The 20,691-nt window shown below is 41.9% G+C and overlaps 1 protein-coding gene across 5 annotated transcripts in view; it reads right to left on the bottom strand.

Moving 5' to 3' along the window:
• The window catches only part of MCTP1 (multiple C2 and transmembrane domain containing 1), a 287,020-nt gene that overhangs the window by 257,060 nt on the left and 9,269 nt on the right, over positions 1–20,691 (bottom strand). For 2 of the 5 annotated variants that reach the window (XM_035310876.1, XM_035310875.1), the window contains exon 1: positions 4,060–4,999. The exons of 1 other annotated variant lie outside the window; for it this stretch is intronic. In XM_035310876.1, the coding sequence (XP_035166767.1) occupies positions 4,060–4,569 (510 nt within the window). In that variant the 5' untranslated portion in view covers positions 4,570–4,999. Of the gene's footprint in view, positions 1–4,059; positions 5,001–20,691 lie in introns of those variants that run through there. 2 more of the 5 variants (XM_035310874.1, XM_035310877.1) reach the window with 2 other exon arrangements.

The following is a 20,691-nucleotide window of genomic DNA, read 5'->3' on the forward strand; positions in this document are numbered from 1 at the left end:
TGATGCTGTCTAGTAATTTTCTGTGTCCAGTACTACAGAAGAGAAAAAAAAAAAATAACACTTTTCAGCATTTCTTGAGCAAAAGTTTAGTAATATGGCTGTATTTAGGTGTTTGGCTTTTCATATGTAGCAAGTTCAATGTATTTAAATAATTTACGAAATACCCTGAAGTAACAGAGCTTTGACACTCATTTGAAATCCAGTTAAAGTACTTACTAATCCCACAGCAAAATTAGGATTAGTTACCAAAAAAGTTACCAAAACGTTACAGCAGAGTCACTGGGAAGAAAATTAGTATTTTGGGGGTTCCTTTAGTGAAAAGGCTGTTGCAATTCCTATGTACCACCCATCCATTATTCTCAATGCCATTATTTTATTATAGAGAGCTTTACATACAACCAGTAAAAACAGGGCAGGAAAAAAAAAAAAAAAAAAAAGGCAAAAAAAGAGAGAAACTAAACCTTGAATGAGGTCACAGATGAACGGTAAATCTACAGCTGCTACTAGTTCACTTTAAAATACCTAAGTGCTTTACAAGAGAAGAAATGCTAACTGGCCAACTTTGAGAAATGATGCAGTTCACTTTGAAAACTCTGGAGAGAATCTTCAGTTAATTAAGCAGAGGATATAATTAAATACAATTCTGTTGTGCTATCACTTGATTTTCATGTTAGCAATATACACACGTTGTATTAACATACTGCAAGTTAACAGATGGGCCAGAGTCCGACACAACATAAAACAGACTTGTGCATCTCCAGTCACTGGGAGGTAAACAGAAATCAATACAACAAGGAAAAGGCCTGGAGAAACTGCAGCAGCCTTTCTTAAGAAAGAAATGAACTTCAGCAACAGCTTTTTCCCCTTGCTTGCTATTTCTACTTTTATTTAATTTCTGTTAACGAGTTCAAGGCTCTTCTGGCCCAGCTTTATCTACTGCTTCCCTGCATGTCAGTGGCCAAATTCCCAAAAGAAAGCTTTCTCCTGTTGCCCAGAATTTTGGCCTTTTATTCTCAGAAGACTGTCACCCTCAAATCATGCTCTAAATATCTGTGCAAAAGAACTGTCTCCAACTCCTTTCGTATGAGCATTATCTCAGAAATAAAAGGCAATCCTTGCACATCGTAAGTGTTCGGTTTTCCTCGTCACCCTCCTTCCCCAGTGCAATTTCTTAGAAATCCAAAGTAGCGATTAAGACTCTTGTGTAACATTATCTGTGCAGATTTTCACCGACATCTTTTGCCTTTACCTTCTACTTTGTTCTTGCACCTTCACTGGCTGGATCAATTACAGGAAGATGACCTGCAAGATACACCAACTAGACCCAACAAGGCAAGAGTTTTGCTAATGTAACTGCACTGACCCCAGTGGCGCTCTGCCAGGTTGGTCCTAGTAAATGGCATTTACATTCTGCCTACCCTGTGAAAGGAACCTGAGTTCCCCGCAGAGTGGTCGTAGCGTCCACCTCTCCCCAAAGCAACCCAAGGGCAGCTTCGAGAGGCGCTCATTTCCGAGGAGAACCAGGTCAGGATTCAGTGCTCAGCTGTAATGGTTCTTTGCCGAAGACTCCCTGCTTGAGAGTCCATCTTCTCAAAGCACAGTGCTAGTCCAATTCACTGGAAAGGAAACTTCATCCAATGCCAAGAAAGCAAAGCATTTTCTATATTGTCCATGGTCACTGTGATCTCGCTATAGCGTAGACTTCAGACTTTTCACTTAGATCAAATTATTTTTAAATGGTGTGACTGTGCCAAGAAGTACAATACCCGGATTAAATCTGCACATAGTAACGCGACCTAAAATGCAAGTCTTCCCATTCACCCCGCTAACTCATGGTCCTTTTCACTGGTTACAGCTGCAGTATTTTCCCCCATCATTGAGGAAGTATTTTCCTTCCTCAAAATATCTAGTACACAGTTACTGAAGAGAAGAAAATCAACAGAATAAACCTGTACGAAGCCTGAAGGAACCTCATTAAATTCCATTCTTCAAAATACTGCCTGTCCATATGACTATGTTAAAAATACTTAGAAAGAAAAAAAAAAGAAAAAAGAAAAAAGAAAAAAAAAAAACTAAGATTCTGCTAGATTTAAAACTTGCTTTAAAATTCATTCGAGATTTGACTGGAATACAGATGCAAGGAAACGCTGGTGCCTGTTTCACACAACAGTTCAATTTCTGGATCATTGTGGATATCCATTTAATTTAATTTGAATGCGACATTTTCTCACCTGATTGCTGATGAAATAAGATACTTAAATCATATAGAACTTTATTACTATTGATTTCATCAGCCAAGACCAAAGTTGGGCAGGGACCTTACTGAACTGTGAGTACAGCACAGAGGCGTACGAGACCTGACTCCTGAAATACACTGAACTGGAAACCCGAGACAGTCACAGAATGCGTTACGTGCTGCGCACAGACCTCTGAGGAGTACCAGACACCAATGGAGAGCTTCCAGCAGCGCCTTGTACTTTGAGTCGTGTTCCCCCTCCCATCCTATAGCCCCGTGAAGATGGTGAATTAAACCAGGTTAAATATCCTGCGTGGGACCCTACCTCCAGCGATGAGAAGGACAGAGGACGTGTTGAGTAAGGGACCACAAAACAGCTGCTTCAAATCACCTCTCCGGAATAAACATCACGATCAGCGGCTCTAAGCTCCACCAACAAGCCGGGGACATGAAAAGCTTTACTTAACATCAAAAACAGCAGTTTGGGTCTGCAGGCACAGCCCGAGCTAACGCTAGAAATTGCCTGGAGAAATTGGCCATAATCCTGCTCATTAAAGACAACTGTTGGAAAGCTTGGGTACCACTTTGTTTGGATTAGCAGCGCTCTTTCCAAATGTTGTGACTGTACCTTGCTCAAAATAAGAGTAATTCCACTGCAAGTAAATAGCAATTGACATGTTTTGAAAATAAACGGTCTGTTTCTTTGCTGAATGCGACAGTGGAACAGCACTGAAAAAAAAAAAGTAAAGACGCTTTTTGTATGTATTAACTGCTAGGTGTGGTAGCCTTTAAAATGCCCTGTATTACCCAGCAGAGCCAAACTCCCGTAATTCCCACAGCCCAAACCCAAAGACGTCAGCTTGAAACGTGCCACACGCTTTTGTGAGCGTGGGCAGAAATGTAAGGGCTGCTGAGGAGCCGTACCCACCTCGCCGGCACGGCCAGGCTGATGCCATGCCGACATCCCCCAGTGTGTTGGGGTTTGGGCGGTGAGGGGACGGACAGAGTGGACGGGACAGACGGCAGGCCTGAGGGCAGGTTTGTTACAGTCCTACCAACACGGGGTTTGTCACCTCACCCCAACGTGACACCCACTGGAGCTGCTGCCCTGCCCTGGGCACTGAGGGGACTCTGTGCCACCAGCGTGCAGCGGCAGCAGCGCACGGATGGGCTAATTACTGTCATTTATTAGGCGCGTGCAAGCAGGGCCGAGGTTGGAAGGGACCTCCAGAGATCATCTGGTCCAAGCTCAGCGGGGTCACCTGGAGCATGTCACACAGGAGACAGCACGCAGGCGGGTGCTGAGGATCTCCAAAGGAGACCCCACAACCTCTCTGGGCAGCCTGTCCCAGGGCTCTGTCACCCGCACCACAGCGTTCTTCCTGACGATGAAAGCTCCTGTGGTTCCATTTGTACCCATTGCCCCTCATCCTACCACCGGCCACCGCTGGTAAGAGTTTGGCCCCATCCTCTTTACACTGTCCCCTCAGGTTTTTTGTAGGGGTGGGTAAGATCCCCCCCTCGGTCCCCTCTAGGCTAAACAGGCCTCGGTCTTTCCTCACGGGACGGATGCTCCAATCCCTTAACCACCTCCGTCGCTCCGTGCTGGACCCCTCTACAAGCTCCACGTCCCTCTTGCGCTGCCGAGACACAGAATTTGGCTGATTAGGGGAAAAAATAAAATAAAATAAAAGTGACAGGCAGAGGAAGCAGAGGACGAGGGAGGAGGGCAGCCCTGGTGCAGCCCTGTCCACCCCAGTTCGCCCCTCAGCGCCGGGGGTCCCGCTGCCCCCCGCCGCCCCCCAGCCCAGGGACTCACTCACCGCCTGGTTCCTGGTGCCGGCGGAGGGCGAGCCTTGCAGCAGCTGCTCCAGGCAGGCGGTGCTGGGCAGCGAGGAGCTCTTCTGGTGGGACAGGTGCGCCCCGGGACGCCGGCACGGCTCGGTGCCGCCCCCCGGCCCCTGGTCGCCCCCCGGCCGGGCGGAGGGGGCGGCAGGGCTCGTGCGGGCGGCCGGCGGGGCCTTGCCGGGGGGCAAACGGTGCTCGGGCGGGCGGCGCAGGGCGGAGCCGGCCTCTCCGCCCTGCTCGGGGGGCTCGGCGGCCGAGCAGCACAGGTTGGGCTGGGAGGACGAGAAGACGCGGTCCAGCGCCTGCCGCCGCCGCCTGAGCCCCCCCCAGCGCCCCGCGGCCGCCGGCTCCCCCTTGGTGCTCGGCGGGGCCGGGGGCTCCGCAGTGCGGCGCTTGCCCCCCAGCTGCAGGTTCCTCCACAGCCGGGCCTGGAAGGACGCGGGCGGCTCGGCCTCGCCGGGCTTACCCTCCTTGCCCGGCTCCATCGTCCTCCGGCGGCGGCCCCGGAGGCACAGCCCGGCCGGCCTGGAGTCCCTCAACCCCCGGCGGGCCGGGACGGAGCGGCGCCGCCTGCTGCTGCTGCTGCTGCTGCTGCTGCTGCCGCTGCTGCCACCGCTGCCACCACCACGGCCACCACCAACGCTGTCACCACCAACACTGCCACCAGCGGCCCCCGCACCAGCCCCGGCCCCGCAGCGGAGGCAGGAGGCAGCCAAAGTTACCGCCGGGCTCGCCTATATATGCGGCGAGGACACAGTGGGCTTAGCCTGCCCCCTCTCCACGCCGATTTCTTTTCTTTCTCTTTCTTTTTTATTTTTTTTTTTTTATATATATACGTGTGTATTTTCTGCGTGGAGCACAGCCGCGCAGAGGGCAGCGTGCTCTGCCCGGCAGCGCCGTGATGCTGCATTTTACCCACAGGCAGCTCCCGGGAGAGGGGGAAATAAAATAAATAATAATAAAGTAAAAATAAAAATAAAAATAAAAATAAAAATAAAAATAAGTAGCCGCGTCTTTATTGAGACTGCGGTGGGGAGGAGAAGGGGAAAAAAATAATAATAAAATAAAATAAAAAGCACATCTGGGAGAAAGGGGTTTCCATGGGGCAAGGAAAAATAAAAATAAAAAATAATAAAATAAAATAAATTAAAGAGCACGTCTGGGAGAGAGGGGTTTTCATGGGGAAAGGAAAAAAAAATAAAAAAATAAAAATAAAAACCACTTCTGGGGGGGGGGGTTTCCACGGGCAGCGCCACGGGGAGGCGCCCATCGAGGCGATTTTTGGGGAGGGGGGCACAGGGCGCCCACCTTCCCCCGCTTGCCGGAGTCACCTTGTGGTGCTGGGGAAAAGTGTGCCTAAAATTGCTCCTGCCAGCGCCGTGGGTGCTACAGAAAGCACCGGGTTTGTCCCCGAAGGTGTCTCAAGGCACATCTGCCCTTCTGCAGCTGTACCCGCGGATTTATGGCTCAGCCTCGCTGTTTCCTGGAAGTATGCAGCTGGGAAAATAAATAAATAAATAATAATAATAATAATAATAATAAAGTCAATTTATCTTGACCTACGCTTTTTCTAAAAAGAAGACAGTTGTAAATAATTATATTGTCTGTTTCCTCAGCACAGAGAGCCAGACCACTGGCTCCATCACTCCATTTTGGATGCTGAATGCTGTCTGAAGTTTCTTGTTTTAGTTAAAGTAACAGCGGCAGGATGATCTCAGAACAAATTGAAGTAAATAAACATTTATTGCATAGAGTGAGCCATACCTTTGTCTGGATTTTGGATTGCATTTCAATCCGAGTCACTTCATCACACCAGCTGGCGATTAGGGCAACTGTATTCTGAATCAGCTTTCCCAAAGAAGGTTGCAGCCAGGCATTTGACAATATGACTTTTGCCAATCAGAAACGGGAGAAAACAGCTGTTTTCTTGGCCTTTGGAACTTCATGTGCAATATCTGCCTGATGCTGGAGGTGCCACGCAGAAACGTGCTGAAACGGAACCTCGTTCTCTGGCTTACTTTCTTGTGAAAAGAAGGATTGGCTCAAAAAGCAGGAATCCAGTAAAAGTAAAGATAAATTTGGTTCTGTGCCTGTGCTTGGGGAGGGAAAAAACGCCTATTTAGAGAAGCATTTGAATACTTCTATCTGCCTTGTCTTTTTATTTTCACATTAGAGTGAAGCAGTTGTAAAATAAGCAGGTTTTCAAATAGATTGTAATTTCTGTGAAGACATGGGAAAAGTAAATATCCTTTTCAGAAAGACAATAGCTATAGAAAGAATACAACATCTTGGTTAAAATAACTGCTTACTCACCAAAATACTGGAACAGCCTCAGCTTAATATGCCTTCAGACGGCACTCTTTTTCACCAGCGGTCAAACTGTCTCAAGTACAGGAGATACGGGAAGTTTGTTACTTGGGGTAAGCATTATTCCTACACCCGCTGCCCTGGTAGTCACTGGCTGGAAGGATGCAGGCAAGCCTCGTGGCTTGGCTGCCGCCAGACCCAGCATTATCTCTCCTAACATTAAAATTGCGTCCTTATGTCACAGCTTCCAAATCTGTTGGAGTCATGTCTGTTTTATCCAACCAGCGAGTGGATTTGCGTGTAACAGAAAAAGGTCAAAGTAGCTCAGGCAAAAATGCTCGTTTTCCTGGGGGGTGAAGTGGATCTGGGACCAGGAGGCAGTACATGGCAGCACTGTAACAGGCAGAGTGGGATTATTCTAGCATTAATTCAGATCAAGTCACCATAAACAGCTCTATAATAAAATGAGTCACTCTGCACACTGAATTCTCTGAGCTACATTCATTTGTTAAAGTTGAAGCTGAACCTGGCAGAAAGATCACAGCAAGACATCAAGCAACAATCAGATGGAAATCTCAACATTTAAAAAGAATATGGGTGTAACACCTGTAGCAGCTGGGAATGACACTTTTCCAAACGAACAAATAAGCCTTTATTAGCCCTGGAAATAATAATAATAATAAAGTCTATCTGAAAACATGTATTTACACCCCACTGCAACAATGTTTCATAAGCTAAAACAAAACACACACACACAAAAGACAGATCTGGTGTTTCAAACAGGCAGTTTCTGAAACTGCGGAGATTCACAGTAGAGATTTTTTTTGATTTTTTTTCCCCCAACATATCAATTGTAAATGTCAAAAAGGGAAGAACATTTTGTGAGAAAAGAGACTACAATCTTCTCAGAACTGTATTTGCTCTCTCTATGTATGTCATTACGCTAATCAGTTTAATTTAAACTGATAAAACAAACGTAGCACTCAGTGCTAAGCACTGTGATTTTTATAAAATCTATTTTCCAACACTTTTAATGACTGGCTCCAAAACCAATATCTCTCCACTGGTTTAGATTAAAAAATACATGTCTCTTTCTTTCTCTCTTTTTGGTTATTTCTTGGAAAAATAAGTTGTTACCCTGTAGATTCTGGTATTCACATCATTACCCACATGTATTTACCTTTGGAAATATACCTGAGTTCTCAGTTAACTCCTGCTTTTGAAAGAGCCTCATTTCTCCCATTATTCGGAATCTAAAATACAGCAAAGGTGGTCGTGTTGTGAAATATACACAAGACAGCCACGGAGGCAATATTTGACTGGAGATGGCCCAAGGCTCAAAGGCTGAATAAGATTTTGGCCTTTCTCAGCCTGGAATTGCATTTTAACCTCATTTGCACGTGCTCAGTGCTGCCATTTAGTCATCTTCTTTATGTTTCCTCAGTGAATTATTATGAATTTGTGTCTCCTTTTTTCATCTAAGTGATATTTTAAATGACAAAGTGTTTTTTTTTTCTTTTTTTCTTTTTTTTTTCTGTAGTGCATTTCTTAAGTACAGCTTTGGAAGTTTGTTGGTGTCTGTTTTTCTCTCACAGTAACATTGGGACACAGGCAACCCACCGGCGTCTTTCAGGTCTTGCCATGTGATATCTGTGATACCTGACAAGAGGTGGTCATTTAAATTTCCCTACAACTTGTTGAAAGATCTTTTGTGTTATGCAGGCAACGACATTGTTTTACTCACTTTAGGCCATGGCTAAAAGTATTTTTACCTGAAACTTTCTAATTGGGATTCGGCGTGAGACAAAAATCCTCTATGGAAAGCTGTAGCCAAAATAGTTAAAGGCTTTGAAATTAAAGCAAATAAATAAAATTTCAAAAACATTGAAACCATGTGATATAATTTGAAGCTTCAGGCAACCTTAGCTATAGGCAGTACTACAAGTCCTCTCCTCACCCAAGAATACACAGGAAAGAGCACATTTCTTCCTGGATTTTATACCATTATGCTCCTACTACATATGGCTCTTTTTAACTATTTTACTCTATTTTTAACCAGCTAATGAGTTTTTTGGGTGTGTGTAGCAATTAAAATACAGATTCAGCCATTCCTGTATGGCACTGCAAGCTTCAAGCTGTTTTCTATATTAGCAAAGTACTGTGGGTATTATAGGATGTTACGAGAAGCTGAGTCAATTTACTGGAGATTGATTTCCATTCCTTCCATATGTATCTTTGTCTCTAATATTTCAAGAATACTGCTTCCTGGCCTTCTGCTAATGCTACTTAGCTATTTCTTTAATCGCTGCTGCTGACACTTGACATGGTTCCTCCAACAACCTGTGTGGCCAGGTCTGATGCAGCTCCTGGGAAGGCAGGGCAGAGGCACAGGTTGGTGCAAAGCCACAGCAGAGGTTAGCTATTTGGCCTCTTCCCCTACGTTAATCTTTATTTGCTTGCATGACCACTATACTTGCACAACAGAATGAGTTCATCAATTTTTCTTTTCTGTTCTGTGATGCATCTCAGCTCCAGCCTCACTTTTTTATTCTTGTATTGTGAAACTCATCAGTGCTTAGGACTGACGAATAATAGTCATACTGACTATTAAAGTTATCTTTGCTGATTGATCCAGGAGTTTTTTTCAACACAAAATTCCAGCTTCATTATCTGTTAGAGCAATGCACAAACACTGACACTTTTCCAGTTCTCCTCAATATTTTCTTTAGTACGGGTTGTAGTGTGCCTTTAGCATCAGGAAGGGTTAGTGGTTTAGCTCCTTGCCCTTCCCAGTGTCTCTGAGAGCACTTTTTAAGAGGGATGTTTTTAGGTTTTTGCCTAGCCTTCAGTGAAATTGCACAGTTCTCCCTTAGGCTGGGACCTGTGTCTCCATAACTTCCGTGTTTCTGCAGGTCTGATGTTCAGGCTTCTTTATTAGACACTGAGTCTTCTTAGAACCAGAAAACATTTACTTTAGCATTAGAAACAAAATAAAATAATAAAATAATCAGTTTTAACATGGCAGATACCCTCTATGTTCATCCTGTTACAGCTTCTCCTGTTGCTAAGCATCTCATCCTTCAGAGTCTGCCTGGTTCCTTAGCCTTAGCATGGTGCCTTTTAAATCTTCTTACGACAGTTTTATTCTTTTTCATTTTTTTTCTGCACTTTTACCGCATTTTGCTGGTCCAGAAGGCATCTCATCAGATTTTCAGAGTGAACCTTTCTGGCAGTAGTTCCTGACAGCTGTCGAGTCTCTGCTGAACCATCACCAGTGGTGAGCCCTTTCCTCAAGTTCCTGTTTGTTCTTCCAGACGATGCCTGTTAACTCTGTGTAGTTAATTGGGGAACACTCTTGTGCTCATAAATCAGCATTCCAAATACTACAACACCCTCAAAATTTACTGGTCTTTACAGCCAACACACATCACCTACATCAGCTACTTTTGGACAACTTTAGAGAGTCTAATGATTATTTTTCTCTCTTAGAGTTTTACTTATTTGCAGGTCATCTCTGCTTAAAGCCATCTCCCCTCCAAACAGCCTTCATGTTTCATAACCTCTCAATATCTTGAGAAAATACAAGATTTGTAGTTTTTTGTTTGCTTGTTTTGCTGTTGTTCTATTTTTTTTCCCCAGGGTTAATATTACTCAGATTTAGAACTGCTTCTCGATACCTGAAATGTCACTGGGGTCCTGCAACTGAATGAGCAATTACAAGTCCACTTGAAAGCAGGGGTTGTGGAGGACTCATGTTGTCTCCTCCGTTTCCTCCTCTGTCCTGTAACACCAGCATGAGGAGGAATGGAAAAGAAGAAGGCTGACTGAAAAATCATTTGGAGCTTACACATAAATATGTGTATATATATATATATATATAATATGAATCATACTGCCTTTTTCTATTATTTCAGTCACCAAAATGTCAAGTTCCTTTCACTATAATCTCTCATACAAATAGTTTATTTAATTCCCATCTATTATCAAATTCTTGTTAATAAGGGAAGTCCATATAAACTCATACTATCACTCTTTCTGGTTTTGAAGATGTGACTTTCACCTGTTTTTACAGATTGTCTTTTCCTGAATGAATTCCTCCACAGACCACAGTGATTTCTGCCACAGAATGTAAATACTTCGTGTTTCAGTCTCCAGATCTTTTTGTTGAGTCTTATGTTATGCTTTACATAAGCCTAGTCAAGCAGTGCATTTTAAGTAATTAGCAATACTTCATGACTGTTGGACGTTTGGAGCACCAGTCTGAGACACAATTGCATCAATCTTAAGCACACATCTGTCCTAGCCTTCTTAGGTGTTTTTCTTTATTGTATTTCCGTCTGAACACATTATGATCTGACAGTGTACTTTCCTTGTCTAGCTAACTATCTAACTTCCTGCTCCATATTTCTTCAAATATTTAATTACTGTTTTGGTTTTCTCTTTTTTTATTATTATTTTTATTTTATTTTATTTTTCCCAAATTACCTTATTACTTCTTCGAGGCTACCCAGTGTTTCCTAGGTTTCCTAGCACAGCAAGTAGTATTCCACATATTTTCGCCCTTCATTTGCAAAATCTTTGTTCTAAAAAAAAATCTTTTTCTCTGTATTTCTACTGTTGTTGACCTATCTTGAACTTCTTGGAGTAAGATTGGGTTTAGTGGCTGTGTTATACTGCTTGTGCAAACTATAAATCTGGCTGTACATAGCTGCCTGAATTTTCCTCTGGGTCATACATTTTAAGCTGTTTTCTTGTCTAAGGACATAGATATTTGGTGTGAAGTTAAAAAATGCTTGATTCTTAATTTTCATTGAGAGTTTTAGTGCCTGGGTTGTCTGTAAATTCAGTCTTTTTCTTATAACTGCCTATCAAGTTACCTAAATAAAAGAATACTTGGCTGTCTCTGTATCTTTTCTTTTCTTGTTTTTTTTTTTTCAATTTGGCTGTCTCAATAATTTTTTTTAAGTTATTTTCTGGTTGCACTGAGAACCAAAAGAGTTTTCTGTAACCATATAACTGTACTCTAATATAAAGTTTACTTCTGATGTATCCTTTCAGTCGCAATTGTATTCGACAGCCACCTTCCAGGTTTGTGTGCCCATGCTCTGAGTTGCACGGTTGACAATTTGCTTTTGGTCCCTTTCAGCAGTTCCAGAGAAATGAAATTTTCAGCACAGCCCTGAGGTTCCAATATTTGACGGTCCAGAGCTATAACAATCTTTTCCTAAATACACTAAATATTTGTGGCCATCATATTGACTGGTGCCTTGCAACCACAGTGCAACCCTGCTCCCACGTAACCATGGACGTCAGGAGGAGGAAGGGAGAAATAGCTCTGAGCTTTTTTGTCTGCTGTGAGACTTGATCTTTTTTTTTTTTTTTTTTTTTTGCCTTTTTATTCTGGCATTTGAATAAGCTTTTTTTTAATGTTGGATCTTTCTTGTTTTGAAGTTTCCCCTTAATTTATATTTCTCTGCATTTTATCTGAAAAAGAACAGTTACTGACTCATTAAACATCTGAGGTTGGAAATGAAGGTTTTCATCACATTTCCTTAATGAATTTTTGTGTGAGCCGTGACTGTATTTCGTTTGACTATTCTAATAATATATGAATGGCTTTAAAAAGAGGCATATTTACTTGTCTGAAACATGACAGCATCTTGGTGCTCCAGAGCAGAAGAGAAATACTTTATTTTTATTCTTTTTTTTCCTCTAAATCTAAGATTAGTTAAAGAGATTATAAAAGATAGCAGATAAACATCTATATTTCACCTAATAAATCAATTATTTTTCAGAGCCACAGTCTTCACAGAAAGCTGACAGAGCCTTATCTAGGAGTTACTAACACAAAGGTGAGAAATATATTTAGGGCAATGCATGCTGTCAACTCCACAACTATACTGTATGCTTAGATGAATATTGCTTGTTGATTGTTCCTGAATTGACTACTGATGAATTATTATTTGGGGGATTACAGGCGTGACACTGAAAATCATCAAGTTCTGTATTTCCAAACCAGCCCACACGAATCAGCAATACAAGAAACATTATGGTCTAAAGATGGTTCTATCACTGTTTGAAACAAAGTCAGAGACAGCCCACTTTTCATCACAAGAAAGATGAAAAAGAGCGACTTTGTTCATCATCGGCTGCTCCTCTATGTTGTCTTTGGACATTGTTCCCTCAGGAATATTTAACAGACAAAAGGACACTTTTTGAATTAGCATCAATTAATGGGGATGACAGATAATCATCTCAATATGCGACTTATTTATTTATTTATTTATCTGAATAAAATATTTAAAAGAAAAAATAAATCCTATTACAACGCACTATGAATTAGGCAAATGCCTTCTGCCTGAATTTGAGATTCAGTCGGATGGGATTTAAGAGAGTAGCTCAGACTCAGGCAGCATTAGTCTTCAGGGACGCTAGATGAGGAAGAGAAAATGGAAGAAGAAGCAGAACTGTCAGAGGTTGTAAGGCAGAATGCAGTGGAAAGGGGTGGAGAGCAGCAAGACTAGGAAGCAACAAGATGCTAGGAAGCATCTGTGGTAATCTGATAACAAGAAATTGAAAAGGACGGGGAACGAAGAAAGAGACCAGATAATTTCCAGAGTGTATTGACAGGAGTAGGTAGTATAAAATCAAGGTGTGTCTAAAACACCGTGGGAAAAAGAACTGCAGCCACAGGTAGCTGATATTGGCATTGCTTTTGCCCTGAGTGCCATTTAGTATGATATCCCACAAGCTTACCTATTCCTCTCTTGATACTTAATGTGATGGAATTTGTTTGCTTGTGTTGGATATGTCCAACAGTCTATATCCACAGTGCTCACTGGGGACAGAGCGCGTGGTAGCAGACAGAAATAAAACACCTGATGGAGATGTAAATGCTGTGGGGACAGATTTAAAAATACATTCCTATGTTCATTCTGCTTTGATTGATTAAAGGTCTGTATTATCCTGACAGAACTCAGATGTGCAGATTGGTAATTAAATATCTAACTGCTACTGCCCGCATCTGTCATTTTACAGACAATGTAAAATAGCCAACATAAAATGCACTTAGAGTTTCTCATAAAGAGAAACTGACATAGACAATAACAACATAAAACGATTCCCAATAATTACCCAGAATCCTAGAAAGCCAAGGTTTTACAAACTCAGTGCTAGATTTTTCCTTTCGCTGATGTTTATATTCCCTGACTCTAATTTAGACCATATGAAGCTTAAAACAACTGATTATACTTTCAGTATATTTTTAGTGGTCAAAGACACTTAAATGTTTCCCTCATTTTTAATATTACCTATTTTTTTTTTTTCCTACATTTATAACTTCAGTACAAAATTTATGACTAACTTATGTTTATAGGCTTGATTTTTTCAGTTCCTTTCATGGCACATTTCTTGATGGCAGCTTTTTCAGAAGTTTGTAGGCGCACATGTATTCAATGCGCATGGCAGAGAGAACGTTGACATACCAAGAGGGAGAAACAAACTGTGCAGGTAAACTCAACTTTCCCTATATGACAGACCTTGCTACAACGTGGATAAAATGCACAGCAGTTTGTGGCCAGCTACTTGAGAGCCAGGTTCAGTGGAAGTGCCATCTGGTGCATGAGATTCAGCACGAGCCCAAGCAATACTGACTTTTCAGGGCTTGCAAAGTCATCTACAGTGCAGAAGCCAGACGGCGAGTGTAGCGTTCATCAGCAGACAGATTTTCAGAGCTGTGAGCACAGTGTCATATTTTCTGGGTACTCTTTTGCATGTTTAGATGACAGATGCAAGTGGTAGTAACTTGTAATCTAATTACCTGCGTACACATGACAACCTCCACAGAAATATATGAAGTTTGGATATTTTAATATTTTTTACAGTTTGAATTGAGCATTGAAAAACGGCAGACCAGATGTCTACCAACTAATATTTGCACACACTTTAACTTCACGTGCAATTATTTTTGTGTTTAAATTCCCAAATTGTAGGCCACATTGAGAACTGAGGCCAAAAAGTACGTCTGAAAAATGAGGCCACTGCTGAAGGGACCAAATTTCTGTGGTTCAGGTAATGGCAATCTTAATTTCTCTGAGCTCCTGCACTTTCTAAAATGACTTCTCAGTAGAAAGGGGAGACTTTGCTGCCTGTTATTAATCCCATTTGCCATCTGTTTATCAGCTGGGGGTTGATTATTTATATGGTTCACTTGAAATTTATTTCTTCAGTATTCAATACCTCTGAATATTAAAATTGTGTTGTATTTAGTGTCTGTTCTTCGGGTTATACACTGGAAAGACTCTGCATCCTTATGACCAGGGAATTCCCTTTGTTGGCAGCATGAAACTAACACAAGTCCTTTCAAACCACAGCAAACCACAACAAATTAACTTCTGCTCACCCTGAGAAAGCATAACTATTACTCTCCAACCCTTGTTACCTGCTCTCCAAGATTAGGCACAACTTTTGGCGTTTTCCCACCAAGCAAAACGGATCTGGAAGCTGATCTGTGGCATGGAAGTGGCCTGCAAGCACTTGAGTTGATACCTTCATTATACTCAGGCAGTTTAACGTGAAAAGTGTGCGCATTGTTCAGTTCTGATGTGAGTTTTTTTCATAACACTCAGGTAACTGTAATTAATCGCTCCCAAAAAAGAGTTTTTTGCCCCCCCCCCCCCCCCCCCGTTTTGTCTTAGCCAAGGCCAGGCGGACCTGCAATTATTCAGCACCTGTTTTCCCTGATGTTTTCCTTTCCTTCAGGAAGAATGCCTCTTACCCATCTCATTACTGATCACAGATGGCCCATAGTCAGACTGCGCAAACCTTGTTTTGTACAAAAATTAACCAATAAAAGACAAAAACAAAGTAAGTTTCTCTATGTTTAAGCAACTGTTGTAGTAGCTGTAGGTTGTCTTGTGTACAGTTAAGAGGGCAGGACTTTTACAGCTGTGAATAAATATGAAAGAGACTGCCTGTGAAAATGAAGATAAATATGAATATATATATATATTATTAAAAAAATAACTTCTAGCTGGATAATTCACACTAGGAAATACTATAAAACACCAGAACGTGGCTGGGGCGCGTTGCTGCTGCAGTAACTCAGGGCTGCCTCTGGTTGCTCACTGGAAGCATCATGATATTCTTACAAAGTGACAGAATGAATAAAGGCAGCCCCGCCTGACATTTTCCTCAAAGATTTTAGGCATTTAAACACAGCATGCACAAAACCAAAACTCTTTACTGCTTCAAAACTGCAGGACTCTTATAGCCTTTGGAAGTCAATGGGGTGAGAATCTCTGTAGAGCTGATATATGGCAAGTAAAACTATTAAATACACCTAATTTTTCCCTATTTTTTGTTATGATCTCTTTTCAGCAAAAGAAACAAAGATGTAAAGATGATGCTGCCAAGATTTGTCATGAGATACAGCCAGAGTACTGTAAATGAGAAATAATTTGGCTCCCAAGTTTATTGCCTATTGACTTGGAGGTCATGAGGGGATGCCAGAACACTTCACTCATTTACTTGATCCTGGGAGGACAATACTGAAGAACTGGGGTTAGCCTGCAAAGAGCAGGTCAACTATACCTCTCGTATGGCAGCAGTCTCATAGTTCAAGGCCTATAAAGTACTTGTCTGCAGAACATAAAAGTTATTTCACTTGTAAAGTTATTGAGGAGTTAAATTTTCATGGGTAATTCATCAGCAGAATAAGTAATCCCAACCCTTGTCTTCTGATCTCTTATTTGGATAAAATATTTCAAGAAATGGAAAGTTATGATCAGCAAACGTCAGCTGGAAATGCAAAATTTTTCAGTGAAAACCAATGAGTGAAAAGGAAAAAATATATTGTTGTGCAGGATAGTCTGCTTGTCTGCAGCACCATCTGTAATACAAATGATGTCAGGTAAAAAATATAATAATAATGAAAGGACTCACATTTGTTTTATGGGTAAGGCCACTTGCGGTATTAACTGCGTGAAACAAGTAACTGAGCAAGGACCATAGAGAACCTGGAGCATGTCCAGAGCAGGGCTACGAAGCTGGTGAAGGGCCTGGAGCACAAGTCCTGTGAGGATCGGCTGAGGGAGCTGGGGGTGTTTGGTCTGGAGAAGAGGAGGCTCAGGGGAGACCTCATTGCTCTGTAAAATTTCCCAAAAGGAAGGTGTGGGGAGCAGGGGGTTGGCCTCTTCTTGCAGATAACGAGTGATAGGACTAGAGAGAATGGCCTCAAGTTGCACCAGGGGAGTCTTCGTTTGCAAATTAGGAGACATTTCTTCTCAGAAAGAGCAGTCAGGCATTGGAACGGGTTGCCCAGGGAAGTGCTGGTGTCACCGTCCCTGGGGGTGTTCAAGGAAAGGTTGGACCTGGAGCACAGGGACGTGGTTTAGTGGGTGACTGCTAGCAGGGGGATGGTTGGACCAGAGGATCCTGGAGGTCTTTTCCAGCCTCAATGTTTCTATGGTTCTATGTTACTCTGGGGCTAGAGCCTGAGCTGAAAAATGTCCTGCGGAACATGGGGAACAAGGTGGGTAAGGCTGCATTCTGCTAGGTCCTGCATTTTTGCCACCTAACCTAACCCATAAAAGTGGCCTAGAAGAAAGCCAGAGAGTGTACTCTACTCTCAGGGAGTGTACCCATGGAACCAGGAATCATGGCTTTGAACAAATGGAGGGGAGGTTTAGTTTAGATGTGACGTGGGGAAGAAATTCTTCACTCGGAGCACAAAGCGCACATGGGAATTAGGGCCAAAGATGCACCTTACTTCTGTTCTTTTCCATAAAGAATGCAATTACCTAAAAAACAGTGTTAAAAATAACCCCAGGGCACAGGATGGGAGGTTCAGGACAGTCGTTGTAGCTGAAGCGCCTTGTGCCTTCTCCGTCATTTCACAGTCACTTATTCAAGCATTGTGATTGCTCTCTGCCTTTCCCCGCGTGTTCCTTTTTTGATGTTGTTTCATCTCATTCATTCACTCTTCCTTTGACTTGTTTGCTTTTTCCAGTTGTCTTTGCCTTTTCATTTCAAGTGAAATAAAAAATCCTTTCGGATCCAGTCTTACAGTCTGTCATACAAAATTTTAACAGTGACTGGCAGATTTAAGAAGTTTGATGTGTTAGAACACTGCTGGGAATATGATGATGAAAATTTGAAGAGTAAAATCCACCTAAGCAACACTTCCACATTTCCTTGTTTGTTGTTTTTTGTTTGTTTGTTTGTTTTGTTTTTACATAGATAATTAAAGACAAGTTTCCACAAGATATTTCATTTGTTTCTTACTTGTGACAGAATGTGTCATTTTTCCTTGCTTATTTTTTCTTTGGATTTGAAGTTGTCCACGAGGAACCCAGTCATTAGTATCAAGTAAAGAAACAGATATAATAATTTCTCATTTGTAGTGATCCGTATATACAATTTTTTCTTCAAAGAAGTACTGACAGTACCTAGTTATTTTGTTAATTACATGTAAAAACAAATAAGGTTTTCCAATGAAATTAATGAGAACATTTTCAAGCAAATCAGAAGGACTAATAAGTGACTGAATATTGCTGGAAATCTGCTGATATATAAGGCATTCCTGAAATGGAGACGGTAGTGCATGAAACAAAATTGTTAAGAAAACATCCAACTGTATCTAAAATACATGTATGAGTAATTACAAGCGAGGATCGCATGAAAATACTGCAATGTTCATTTTTTAGACTTGGCACTCTGGAAGGGTGGTTGACATACACATAAAGGTATTTAGAGATATACCATAGTACGCATGCCCAATCATTTGGCCAACTACACACGAGCAAACACAGAAAAGATCCAGAAGAACTGTAGAAAAATAGAAAAAGAAAGTGACCTTGCACCAAGAAACTCAAGCTGCACAGATCTGCAAGGTAGCTCTCAGGGTTGAGGAGCCCCTGCTCCATCTCCAGCATCCTGGATGCCCTGAATGTCATGGCAGTCCCAGTTCAGTGGTGAAGAGCAATCACACTTCTAAAGCCTTTGTTTGTGAAGAAAACCCTGCACATATGCCCCCCAAATACCCATCTATCCAACAGCATCTTCGTGAAGCCCCAGAATACCTGCAGGACACAGGAACACTCCACTTTGGTTGCTTCTCCTTTCTTGGTGCCGAAGCACAGGTTGATTGTGTATTCTTGCTAATGCTGTCACAGCATAGGGCTTTAAGTATATAGCATCTTCCACTGCAGATGTTTTGGGTTTGTTGCTCCGTGGTATTACTGAAAAAAACAACTGAGGAAAATGGCATCTTTCCTCCCTGAGAAATTCCTTTGACAGGTTGCTTAGCTGGCCTGAAAACTGCTTAGGAGAGTTGCAACACAAATAAATAAAGATAAGATACCCTATCCCTGGTCACAAGGATTGGGATGCTTAAGTGCTTCTACTTTGTCATGACCCGCATCTGATAGTCTGCAAGACTAATTAGTCCGCCTATTGCAGGGGCAGTCATTCCCTCATAATTGTAAGCACAAAGAATAAAATGATACCTTGTAAAATTCGTACTCTCCGTGACACGCATCATTTTTATTTCTAAATTATGAAAGACAGATCAATTAGTTTCACCAAAAAAAAAAAAAAAGAACCCTAAGTGGATTTAAAAGCCCATATTCTTCATATTTATTCTGAGGCTTAAGGTAGCTCTTTCTAGCTTGCTCTTTCTGGTGTCTTGTTATTGGTATGGATTTCCAATGGAAAATGACTGTGGAATACAGCCCATAAAATGCATTTATCTGCCTTTCACCTTGAGCACTGCATCAGGCTGGTATACAGATCCGTTTCTTATCTGGATTCATTGATGTACCAGGAAGCTGACCTGCATTTTGTTCGGTTAAAATATGGGTTCTTGGATGTACAGTAGGTTTTCCAGTGCCATCCATGTTTTTATTAATGTAGCACTTACTTCATTTGGATGTCGAAAGGCTTAATTAATCCAATTGTTCAGAGTCAGGTGGAAAACAATGAGTAATCACAAAATATTGCTAACTATTATTTTGTCCAGAAGTTGATGGCTCCGTCTGTTGGGAAACCGGCAGCATTTTATGAGAAATATTATGTGAGCACTTCATATTGCAGAAGGAGGCGATTCTGTATATTAGAAAGTTCACGGGTACAGAAATGACACTGCAGAAGAAGCACGCATCCAGATCTCTCCCCCCCTGAAACAACGCTGCAGACCAGCAGCAATACGTGTGGGCAAGGCTTTGGATCACTTCATAAAGGCGGACTGTCACATGCTGAGAAAACCCGCTGTCAACATCCATCATCACCACCACTTCCCAGCTGGTGTAATCAGAATTCGCAGGGGATTACCTACAAGTGCCGCTTCCTTACGGAGACCGGCATAATATGCCACCCACCCAGACCTCTACACTGCGCACCCTGGCTGGAAGTGGGTAGCAGGCAGGATGACATCTGCTTGGACTAAGTCAAAGGGACATTTCTCTTAGCTGCATTCAGGTCAGCAAGCGCTTCAGGGTTCAGCCAAACTGGAGGACAATATAAGTGGCAATATTCTGGAGGAATTTCTCACGAGCTTTTCTGTGCCTTCGCTCTTGTTGCAGCTGATGAAACCTTTTTAGACATCTTCAAGCATTCACCTGAACTAATAATATGATAAATGACATTTGATGCAGGAGCTATTTTCCCTAGTGAATATGCAGAGTAGTGCTCACCATCTAAGTTACATTCAGAAACATAATCATGTTCAGCATCTGTATAAACGTGTAGAACACGTTCTGACACTGGCTGGTAACTGCATAAAGAAGCCATAAAAAGAGCAAATCCAATCTTTTACAAATCCCCTATATAAAGCACTGCTCAAATGACAAAGAAGTGCTAAAATAATAAAAAGGGCATTATAAGTCATTTCGTGCCTGGAGTACATCAATATCCGCTTTAAAAAATGAAAATAAAAATGAAAAAAAGTATATATATATGTAACAGGACAGCAGAACAGTGGCCTTCCAAAAGTATGGAGGAATCCTCCACAAATTTCTTCAAATCTATGGAAAATGTGTTGGGGAGATGTCTACTTAGTAATGTTTAAAAATCAGCAGAGAGGATTAGTAATAAACACCTCTGTCTGAATTGGCTACAAAATTTTTAATACATATGTCCTTCTGATCTTTGTAAGCTGATGATTTGTCTTCGAATGGCACCTAACTCTTCAAAGGAATGTAATAGAAATATCATGTCATCAGGAGAATTAAATATGGGGCTTAGAGGTCCTTTTGCTTCTGTTTCCATCCAGCATGATGACAATGGGCAAGTTCCCCTTTACT

This window comes from Oxyura jamaicensis, chromosome Z (assembly GCF_011077185.1).
Source record: "Oxyura jamaicensis isolate SHBP4307 breed ruddy duck chromosome Z, BPBGC_Ojam_1.0, whole genome shotgun sequence".
Classification (NCBI taxonomy): domain Eukaryota; kingdom Metazoa; phylum Chordata; class Aves; order Anseriformes; family Anatidae; genus Oxyura; species Oxyura jamaicensis.